Raw genomic sequence first — 10,500 nt, 5'->3', positions numbered from 1 at the left:
AAATACCCTTATGACATAAAATGACCAAAATGACCTCATACAAGGTGAAATGATTAGAATACCCCAATATCATGAAAAATTACTAGAATACCCCTAGATCAAGTAAAAATGACCCGTGCCTCATAAAAATGACTAAAAAGACCATCATGAGATAAAAATGATAAAAATAAGCCATATTAGGTAAAATGACTAGAAATACTCCCATACCTAGGGTGGCAAAATTGGCCGAATCGAAAATTCGGTTTCGGTTTGGTTACACTAAACAGATTCAAATTTCGGTTCGGTTCGATTTGGGGATCAAACCCTATATCAAGTATTTGAGGGCTTTTTGGTTTTGTTATATTTCAAATTCAAATCCAAAGAGCATCCAAACAAACAAAAAAATTAATTTAGATTTGAAATCCAAATCTATACGTAGTCATTCAAACGACGTTATTTATAAATTTGTGAATTTTAAAATTCTTGATTTCAAATCTATGGATTCAAATCTATGGATTTTGGAAATCCAAATTCACCTCCAAATCCAAATCCAAGGGGTATCCAATCGGGCCCTAAGTGCAACCAGATTTTGATATTCGCACGGACCCAACTGTCTTTAAGCATTTAAAGAGCTGTCAAAAGGCTATTACACTTATGAAAATGTTCTCACCAGCCAATTAAAGAAGAAAAGACAGCTGGGTTTGTGCAACTATCAAAATATGGTTGTGTTGATAAAATTTCCTTGTTTAAATACTTGAAGTTTTTTTAACTTTTAAGTAAAAAAAAAGTTTTAAGGGAATAAAGTTTTAGGATTTTTTAAGGGTATTTTGATTAGGGTTTTACTAGCATCCATTGCAGAAGGCATTTCGTGGATGGTCTGTTGCATGTGAGAGCAGCCGCCTCATGAATGAAGACAAAATCTGTTGAAAAGTGAGCCTATGTGGCTGCCCTTTCAAGCAACAGGTGGCCCGCAAAATGCATTTGTGTGATGGCTCCTAGCGAATTCCTTTGAACTTATACTTATCAGGTACAATTCTTCCTCTATACATGAAGAGTGGCCATATTTAAAACAAAGGGCTCATTTATAGAATATGGCAAGATTAGTAGGAGTACCGGTTGAGACATTCCTTAAACAACAGTCGTGTGGACCCCATCTGCAGATAGACAGAAAGAAAGAAAAAGCGTGGTGAGGCAGGGGGCGGGGGCGGGGGCGGGGGCGGACTCACTTTCCTTCAATCCACACTACTGATAAGTGATAACACCAATTATTCCGCGTAAGAAAGAGGAGGCACTCGATCGGGATTGTTCTATAGTTAGGCGACTTCCTTTCCCTTTTCTCACCTTATCCTACGCCTCCCCTCGCTTCACTTTTAAAAACACAGGACGCCTCTCTCTCTCTCATTCAAAATCGAGTAGGGGTCTCCCCCAAAACAAACTTTGTAAGAAGAAAAGGAAAGTCGCGTGGTATTATAATACAGTGCGGTAACCGCAGCGAACGTTCCGGAAATCCCTTTCAACGAAGAAAAATCGCCTCGCTTTGATGGAATCTTTCTCGTTCCTTCAACCATGTGATCTGTGGTGCCGCAGTTGCAGGCCTTAGAGCGAATCGGGAATTTAGAGTAGTTTTTTTAGGGCAGGAGATTAGGGTTTCCCCATGTTGCGCGCTGACAATTCGAGTTCCCTTCTTGAGGGCGATCCTTTCGATGAGTTTGAAGATCTCTCCATCGACATTGAAAGCTTCTATGCGATCCTCAACGAAGGTCCCCATACCCCTTCACCGGTAAATTTCTATTTCTTCCTCCTATCTGATTCCGATTAGGGCTTCCTTCTTTTCCTCAATTTTAAGGAATCAAGTGTCCTTAATTGTCTAGATTTGGATAACTTCATGCTTGCTGGTATATGGGCAATGATTCATACTTGCTTTTACATCTCACATGATTCATTTGCAAATGGGGTTCATGTTATCATTCATGCTACTGAATGACGAGAGGAACAGAATTTTACAAAGTAATTTATTTATATGACTATTTTTTTTGAAATATTTAGGTTGAAATTGAGGTTATGAATCATTATTATTTGTTTGTTATTGTTGTACTCAGATATTGGTACACCACATTCATTTGAAAGCCACACAAAGGTAATTGATAGAGCAAGCCTTTCTTTGGTTAGGAGAAAAGAAAGTGGCGGTGAGATGAGATAGGTGTCATCTATAAAGGAAGAAAGTGCTATTCTAGAATGGAAGTGCATGAGCATCTCTAACATCAATAGCTTCTTTTGATAGTGTCGTGGCCAGAAATTTTGTGGAGGCAATGATATAGAATATAACGTAGGCGGAAGCATGTGAAGAGAGGCGAAGATCATTGTCTTTAACCTGATAAAAGAAGAACACCGTCTTCTTTATAAAACTCTTGAATCCACAAGAGGAAAACCTTGAATCCACAAGGAAAGAAGCAATAGAAATAAGTTTATTCCATGAAAAGATCCCATTTTACATACACAAAGCCAATATTTATAGAAAATAAACAAGAATCCTACTCAACCCTATCTCTATCTCTAAGGATAAAGATAAACATCATCTCTAAATTCTATCTCACTATTCCTAATCCTATCCAAACTAACTAAAGAGAGAGAACGTCCTACATCAGCGTCCTACATCAGATCCTCCCCACTTAAAGAAAACTCGTCCTCGAGTTTAGCTCTGATTACTCCTTCCTGAAGCAAGTTGATGTCGTATATCAATAACTTAGTGCACAATGTATGACCAATATCCATGTCCACAACATCATATAAACATTAGTCTTGATAATATTTTTTAAAAGTAATACGGCGTCATGGCGAATGCTTCTTATTGTTCATGGACTTGAAAGCTTCATATGGTTGTTGAGGATCTTCCTTTCGTGTCGGCATGTATAAGAACTAGAAAGCAATAAGATCTCGATCATCTCGCTGAAGATCTAGCTCATGATCGCCATATGTCATCTCGCGACTTTCTTCATGGGAAAATTCTTCTTTAGGCAAATCTGGAGGCGTACAGGAGCTATGCTGAATGTTTCGAGCTCTCCAAGCGTGTTGGATGACATTAGTGGCATACTTGACGGGTATGTAACTGTCTCGGGCAATCTTCCGACGAAACAAACTTTGAATAAGAATGATGGAACTGATGTATCTCTTATATTGACTTCTGGCCCGGTACGTGCGCCATGTCTTTTGGATTAGAAGCCACGCAGCTTTTCTCCTTGCACGATCTTTGGTCTTTCAAGCTTTCTCCTGTCTGAGTCTGGCTTGGATCCTTAAGCTGTCTAGATATGTAATCGGCGCAAATTCTTTGATCAAAAGATCACGAACTTCATACCAACAACTGAAGGGTGGTTGTTGCAATCTGTACCGCTCTCGCTCTATCTTTATTAAGAAGGATTTAGCGTGAAGAGCTACGGTTGATCTGACGCACTTAATCGTCTCTTTGTTGCTCATGCTATATTTCTCTCGACACTCTTCAATTGCGTCAATCCATTCCAAACAATCGGACTCGCAATTACCATATCCGAAAAAAGGTGGGACAAATTGTAGCGCCATGAGAGGTTAAGGGTGAAGTTGGATGAGGGTAGAGACAAGAGGGTTAGAGGATTAGAGATTAAGTGAGGAAAGACTAAACTAATTTCTCCTGGTTTATGTGAAGAAAAAGGGATGTGAGCGATATTATTATTTAAGTGATTTGGGGACTAAACTAATTGGAAAAGAGGTGGGTGGTGTAATCAGTTAAATAAGAAAGAGCATTGTTGTATGGGGTTGAAACATTTTGTTTGCCCATAAGGTGGGTTTCGGGTAAAATTTGGGTTCTAGGACTGAGAGGGAAGTTATGAATATAGGAAAGTTTGAACGGCTACAAAGGATGGATAAGAGTGCAACAGGTGGCTAGGATTTTGGGAAGAGACCTAGGAAAAAAAAGGTTATGGCTATTTTGGAGGACTGCGGTTGGGCAGAGATTTGGCCTAGAACTAATGGGAATATGGACTGCTCCACCGAGGATAAGAGCAAACGTGCAGGTGCTGATTTTGGGGCTATTGTGTAGGAACTATGGGCTACTTTGAATGGCCGAACAAGGTGTATTAGGGGATTTGGTCTCTAAAGTGATAAGGGTTTGAGGTGGCTGTTTGCTTAAGGAAAGAATGGGTGGCTAATCTTTAGGTAGTTTTAGGTGGATAGAAAATAGGATATGAGGCTAACATTTAGGAGGTTCTGGAGGATGGAGATGACCAAATAATATGGATAAAAGAAGGAAATGTTCAGCTAGTATGTAGGACTAGGTTTAAGGGGCTGCTTGGACTGGAAAACTACAATCTCGGTTGAGGGCTGGGTTTGTTTACGGGGGAAAGCAAACAGGGATATGGCTGCTAGGATCTGTTTTGGATGTTGGGTTTCTAAGCAAAGGATTTACGTTGCAGGAAGGGCTGAAAATAAGGGTTGTAGATGGTGTTGTTTTAAGAAAAAATCCTAGGTGGGTCTCTTTTAGGTACAAGGGTGGTTAATCGGATTACAGTAAGCAGATGATACGTGGTGGAGTTTGTGAAGGGTTCAAGGCTGGATAATAGGACTGGGTATGCTTGGTTGGGCTAATGGTTTAAGAAGGTGGATTTGGATAGGATTGAGAATGATTTTTTTTAAGGGTTTCCGGGTAAAACTTGGGAGAAGATGGATGTTCTAGGTTCAAACTTAGACGGGGTGAAGGCCGGCTTGGTTGGAGATGGATGGTGGGATTGAGTTTAAAGGGTAGAGAAAACTAACCTAAAAGATAAAAGATGGACCGCTTGTGTGGGAAATCCGCATCATAAATCCGGGCCTCTTGATTGATGGTGTTTGATGGTGGACGCAACAAGGTTCGATCCGAGGAGAGACCTCGCTTTGATACCCAACTAATGTAGGCGGAAGCATGTGAAGAGAGGCGAAGATCATCGTCTTCAACCTGATAAAAGAAGAAGAACGTCTTCTTTATAAAACTCTTGAATCCACAAGAGGAAAACCTTGAATCCACAAGGAAAGAAGCAATAGAAATAAGTTTATTCCATGAAAAGATCCCTTTTTACATACACAAAGCCAATATTTATAGAAAATAAACAAGAATCCTACTCAACCCTATCTCTATCTCTAAGGATAAAGATAAACATCATCTCTAAATTCTATCTCACTATTCCTAATTTATTTTTTATTTTTTAATAAATAGTTCTATATCTAGTAGAGCCCTATTAGGACAAGAAGGGAGGGTTATAATGAATTTTCAGTTATTTTTGGAGCAGTTTTTGATTGGAATAAACAAGAAGTTTAGGGTTTTGTTTATGAGAGAAATATCTTCAAGTTATGTCATGGAATTTCTACAAGAAGTCAAGAACCTATTCGTGGGATTTTTCTGGGAAAGAATTCCATTTGCGAGAGTTTTTTTTTTTTTTATCTTGCAGATTTCAGCCATTTTTTTTGAATAGTAGATTTCAGCTAAATTTCCTATGGAATTTGATCTACGATTGTAATTAACCTAGAACTGAATTATTTTGGCTGCATTTTTTTTTAATTTTTTGGTTTATAATCCAAGGAAAGGTGGTGCTCAGAAAAAGGGTGGACCAAAGGCCTAGTCTTAGACCTTTGAAGATCTTGAAAATCCAGAAGATGTACCATTGACAAGAATGAAGAAATGGACAGATAAAATGTATGTAGTCACCCTCCATCTTCTCCCCCGGACCATCCTGATTGAAGCACTCCAAGAAATCCCAATCCAGATCATCATGTGCATCTCCTCGAGTCTTACTGTCAAGCATCCTTTCATCGTTGGGCATGTTTCAAAGTTTGAAAAAGAAGCTAGAAATAAATAGATGAGAAGAGATGAACTGAAAAATTAGTATTTCCCCTTTGTTATTAGAGGGTTAATTTAGCAATTTCAGACTAAGTTCTTTAAGTGATTAAAGTGGGACGTGTGGCTAAATGATTGGAGAGAATTTGATCTCAATGTTTTTTTTTTTTTTTTTTGGGGGGGGGGGGGGGGGGGGTGTCATCGGTTTTTTCCCACCAGTATTTATAATTGGATTTTTTTTTTGAATGATATTATCCCCACATCTTGTCATCATGTGCAACTAAAATAGGGTGGGTCGAAGAGTATGGTCTTTATAATATTACTTGATATTACTCATAGTTGTTTCTGAGCATTCTTAAATGAGGTTTCTAATTTTTTTAAGTTGCTTGGAGTTCGAAATTCTTTTGCAAGATGTTTTAGGAAGTCTTTTTTTTATGGAGTACAATATTTATTTCTTTAGGTGTGATGCACTGATGCCCAAGCTTTGTGTAGTGTGATATATATGATTTAGGTTGTGCAATGCAACTCCACTTTTAAGTTTTAAATAATGCTGTTGCAATTTGTAGAATACCCACGATTTGATTCTGCCTTGCAATAAATTGGAAAGCACGACTAGATTTTTATGGAGTAATTGACCTAAACCGTTCTAACTAATACAATTTGTTGGAACACACATTCTTCTTAATCGTTGTAATGTATAGCAAGGTTTTACATTTTAGTTTTGACATGCGTTTTGATCATGACGGAAATTGATGTGTTCCAGTCTTGATCACCATCCATTTTACGAGACTTCAGTTTACTTTTTTTTTCTTCTAGTTTCTATTTTCTGGCACTTAGGATAGTTTCCATTACTGAGCATACTTTCTATTTTTATTATTGTTGCCATTTTGGGAGCCTAGATGTGGGGTTGTCCACATCATCTCTCTTTTTGGAACGGTTAGATTTTTTTTTAAGCTTTTAACTTCACCGGGTAGATTCCTTTCACCTTCTTCATGAAATTTTTCTAAAGGATTCATTTAGCCGATCCCAACTAGTTTGGGACAAAGGCTTTGTTGAATTGAGTTGAGTTGAGTAGCTTTTAACTTCACCACTGATCGACAAGCATAAACGCTACACCCAAGGTTCTGAAAATCAGAATTGAACCGTAAATTGTAACAGGGTTTCGAATCGTAAATCTTAATTTTTTTTTCAGATTTATAAATAAAAATGAGAAAAATATTGCTATTAAAAAAATGGGAAAAATATTAAAAAATATAAAAAAGTCAAAAATAAGAATAAAATAAGTAATTATCTATTTTCATTCAAAACTATTAAATTAAATATAAAATTCCATGATTAGTAATCCAAACTTGCGGCTGGTATTGGTAAAAGTAGAATGGATGAGGAAGAGAAGAAAGAAAGAAGAGAATAAAGAAGGAAGAGAAAAAGAAGGAAGGCAGAGAAGAATAAAGTTAGGGTTTTCTGTACTTGTTTATAGGTTAAGGTTTTTTTTTGTTGTTGGGGGGGTTATATATGATTTATTTCTAATTGCAAAGGGCCCACTTTAAAAAATAAGCGAACAAAAAAGAATCGTAAAAATTGCATGATTCAAAGTTGAATCGTACGTTTTTTTCCCCGAAAAAACAATTCTTCCTTCCAATTTGAGTAGTTCAACCCTCAATTTGAAGATTCAAATTGTTAATCGTATGATTTTAACAACAATGGGTACACCATAACTACTACTATGGTTGATTGATATGTTAAAAGCAAGTTTAAAGTTCTCAAAAGACAAATATATTGTGCTTAGAGTCGACAGATTCCATACATATCTCACAATTATGTGTCGCACACAACATAAAATTTGTGACATTCATCTCCCAGCATAACTATCAGAGCTTTAGCGAATTCATTCTTCACGTATCCCCCGCTTTAACGAATTCATTCTTCATGTATCACCCACTGATTCAAATCCTAACAAGCTATTATAGCAAGTTTTGCCCAATGCTGCCGTTCAAATTCCAAACATCAATCAATTGCGAACGACCCCATGCTTAAGCTTATGTTGTGCAACCCGGGGAATCAGAGGTGGGTTGGACTGAAGTTTATGCAATGTAGACTACTTGATGATTGAGTCTATGCAACCCGGAGTTGTCCACATCATATAGGGCGTACACTACCTCATCACCTGTGTATCCCATATTACCCTTGAGTGGTTTTGTTTCATTGACCTTCAAGTAAGGGTGTTTAGGTTATTGCTTGATGACTGAAGTGGCCTTAAGTGGTTTTGTTTCTTGGACCTTTAAATAGAGGCATTTATGTCATTAGTTAATTACTCAAGGGGATTAATGTCATTGGGTAATAAAGTGGCCCACCTCTAACTCTCTAAAGGGGTTGTAAAAAGGAGGCCAAGGAGGGCGAAAATTCTTAAGTTGTAGAAATCATGCCCCCCCCCCCCCCAAAAAAAAAAAAAAAAAAAAAAAAACCCTAGCTGCAAAAGAGAGTTTTCCCTTCTTGGCCGCATGAGATAATCTCGGTCTACACTACCTCATCATCTATATATTACCCTTGAGTGGTTTTGTTTCATTGACCTTTAAGTAAGGGTATTTAGCAGTGTTGCATGGATTCAAATTCGCGTGTCGGGATCTGACACGGATTCGAGGACTCAGATTCGGCAAACCCCCAAAAGTAGGATTCAGATTCGGTAATTTTTAAATAAAATAAAATTTAAAATTTTAAAATTTAAAATTTAAAATTTAAATACAGAACCCAACTAGAACTAGGATTAGAGTTGGGTAGATTCCTTTTTCCTTCTTCATGTATTTTTTTCTAAAGGATTCATTTAGCCTACCCCAACTAGTTTGGGACAAAGGCTTTGTTGAGTTGAGTTGAGATAAAATTTAACTATGTGTGTGTTCGCGCGAGCGCGCGCGCGCGCCCACACACACACACACACACACACACACACACACACACACATATATATATATATATATATATATATATATATATTCATGAAAAATTTGAGGGTAGAGGGTTGAGGTGGGTTTTTGTATTAAGAGAGTTTAAGGAGGAAGGGGGTCGATGTTCGAGGGTCGAGGCGCTAGGGCTTTTATTAAAAGATTACGGGTTGTGCTTTCATATAAAAAAAGTTAATAAGAAATTACGTTTAAAGGGAAAATATAAAGGATTCGCATTTCAAAAGTGACAACGATGAATCGGATTCGCTCGAAAAGAACATGATTTGTGCGGGACACGGCTACGACAAGAATCCGGGTGTCTCATGTGAATCCATGTCCGATTCGGATGCGGAGATGTGTCGACACGGATTCGGCAGAGGGGGCAAAGTATCCATGGAACATTGGTATTTAGTTTTTTTTTTTTTGTTTTGAAATGGATTGAGCCGCACAGTATTTAGGTTATTACTTAATGGCTTAACTGGCCTTTAAGTGGTTTTGTTTCTTGGACCTTTAAATAGGGCATTTAAGCCATTAGTTAATGACCCCTCCCCTCATGTAAAAAACCCTAGCCGCAAAAGGGAGTTCTCCCTTCTTGGCCGTATGGGGTAATCTCCCCCCATCTTCTTCCTCACTTCCTATCTATTCTTCTTTCTTTTCTTCTCCTTCCTCCTCTCCCCACATCTTCTTTCTTTCTTTCTTCCTTTCTTTCTCTCTTTTTCTCCCCCACCCACCAATGGTTTTCCCATCTAATCTAAACCGAGGGATTGTCCCCCCTCCCTTTTCCTTCATCCCTTCCTCCTCTACTCATCTTTCCCTTCTCTACAACCTTTTCTTTCCCTTGCTGATTTTCTCTAGTCCTATGACTGTTGGACCGTTCCGCAGGCTATTGGATTTTGCTGAGATCCCTTCCATCCTCTCTTCTTTCTTCTTTCACCCTCTTCCTTCACTTGAGTTTGTTGGATCACTCCCCTTGTACTTGTGGTCCCCCATACTAATAGGGTCTGCGAAGAATGAAAAAGGGGTTTCTTTCATGAAGGAATTTGCCTTTGGAGAACTGGGCTTACAGCTCTTCTTTCACCCTCTTCCTTCACTTGAGTCTGTTGGATCACTCCCCTTGTACTTGTGGTACAGCCAACGGTCCCCCTTTGCTATAGTTCCTCTCCTTTCTTTCCTGAGTTGATAATCCTTCCTTTACAACCTTCCAATCACCTTTCGCTCTCCATATTTCCTTTGCAGCATCTAGTACTCTAGGGGACTGTTTTGCCATCTAGGATTGTGCACGATCATCTCTACGTTATACGTTCCCCTCCTTGGCTCTTCTATTTGATGATGGCTGCAATCTACTTTGTCCGATCGATTTCCCCACTGTTCCATCACTTCTCTTGGGCCCTTTCATGCGAGCTTTAAGGACGACACACCTACTTACCGATGAGATCATACCTTTGCTATTTTCAGCCATATCATCCCTTGATATTGATTTCAATGACACCGTTTGATTATCTACACCTTGCACCTATTTACCTCTGAGACTTTTACTTTAGATTGGTGGATGTTTGGGCCCTAGATTTTCCATTTCTTTCTTCCTTTTAGATTGTGATTTGAACTCAATATTGTTGCAGCCACAACTATATATTCGCTATTGATTGTTGTGATCTACTATTTCAATGCATGATTGGGTAGGATTTTAAGGTTATTGTTGACTTATCTCAAAGGATTAATGGAAAATTCGTATCATGATTTGATTAATTT

At 38.3% G+C, this 10,500-nt stretch overlaps 1 protein-coding gene across 2 annotated transcripts in view; it reads left to right on the top strand.

Moving 5' to 3' along the window:
* The first annotated feature begins 1,234 nt into the window (after positions 1 to 1,234).
* The window catches only part of LOC143853687 (helicase-like transcription factor CHR28), a 45,888-nt gene continuing 36,622 nt past the window's right edge, over positions 1,235 to 10,500 (top strand). Inside the window, exon 1 of one of the 2 annotated variants that reach the window (XM_077363406.1) lies at positions 1,235 to 1,759. In XM_077363406.1, coding sequence (XP_077219521.1) covers positions 1,634 to 1,759 — 126 coding nt within the window. In that variant the 5' untranslated portion in view covers positions 1,235 to 1,633. The remainder of the gene's footprint in view (positions 1,760 to 10,500) is intronic. The other variant, XM_077363405.1, reaches the window with a different exon arrangement.

Source organism: Tasmannia lanceolata, unplaced genomic scaffold (assembly GCF_043159265.1).
Source record: "Tasmannia lanceolata isolate RefF3 unplaced genomic scaffold, GAP_Taslan_0.1 ptg000020l, whole genome shotgun sequence".
NCBI classification, from domain to species: Eukaryota; Viridiplantae; Streptophyta; class Magnoliopsida; order Canellales; family Winteraceae; genus Tasmannia; species Tasmannia lanceolata.
The sequence above is the reverse complement of the archived record's forward strand: the minus strand, read 5'-3'. Positions and strand labels throughout refer to the sequence as shown.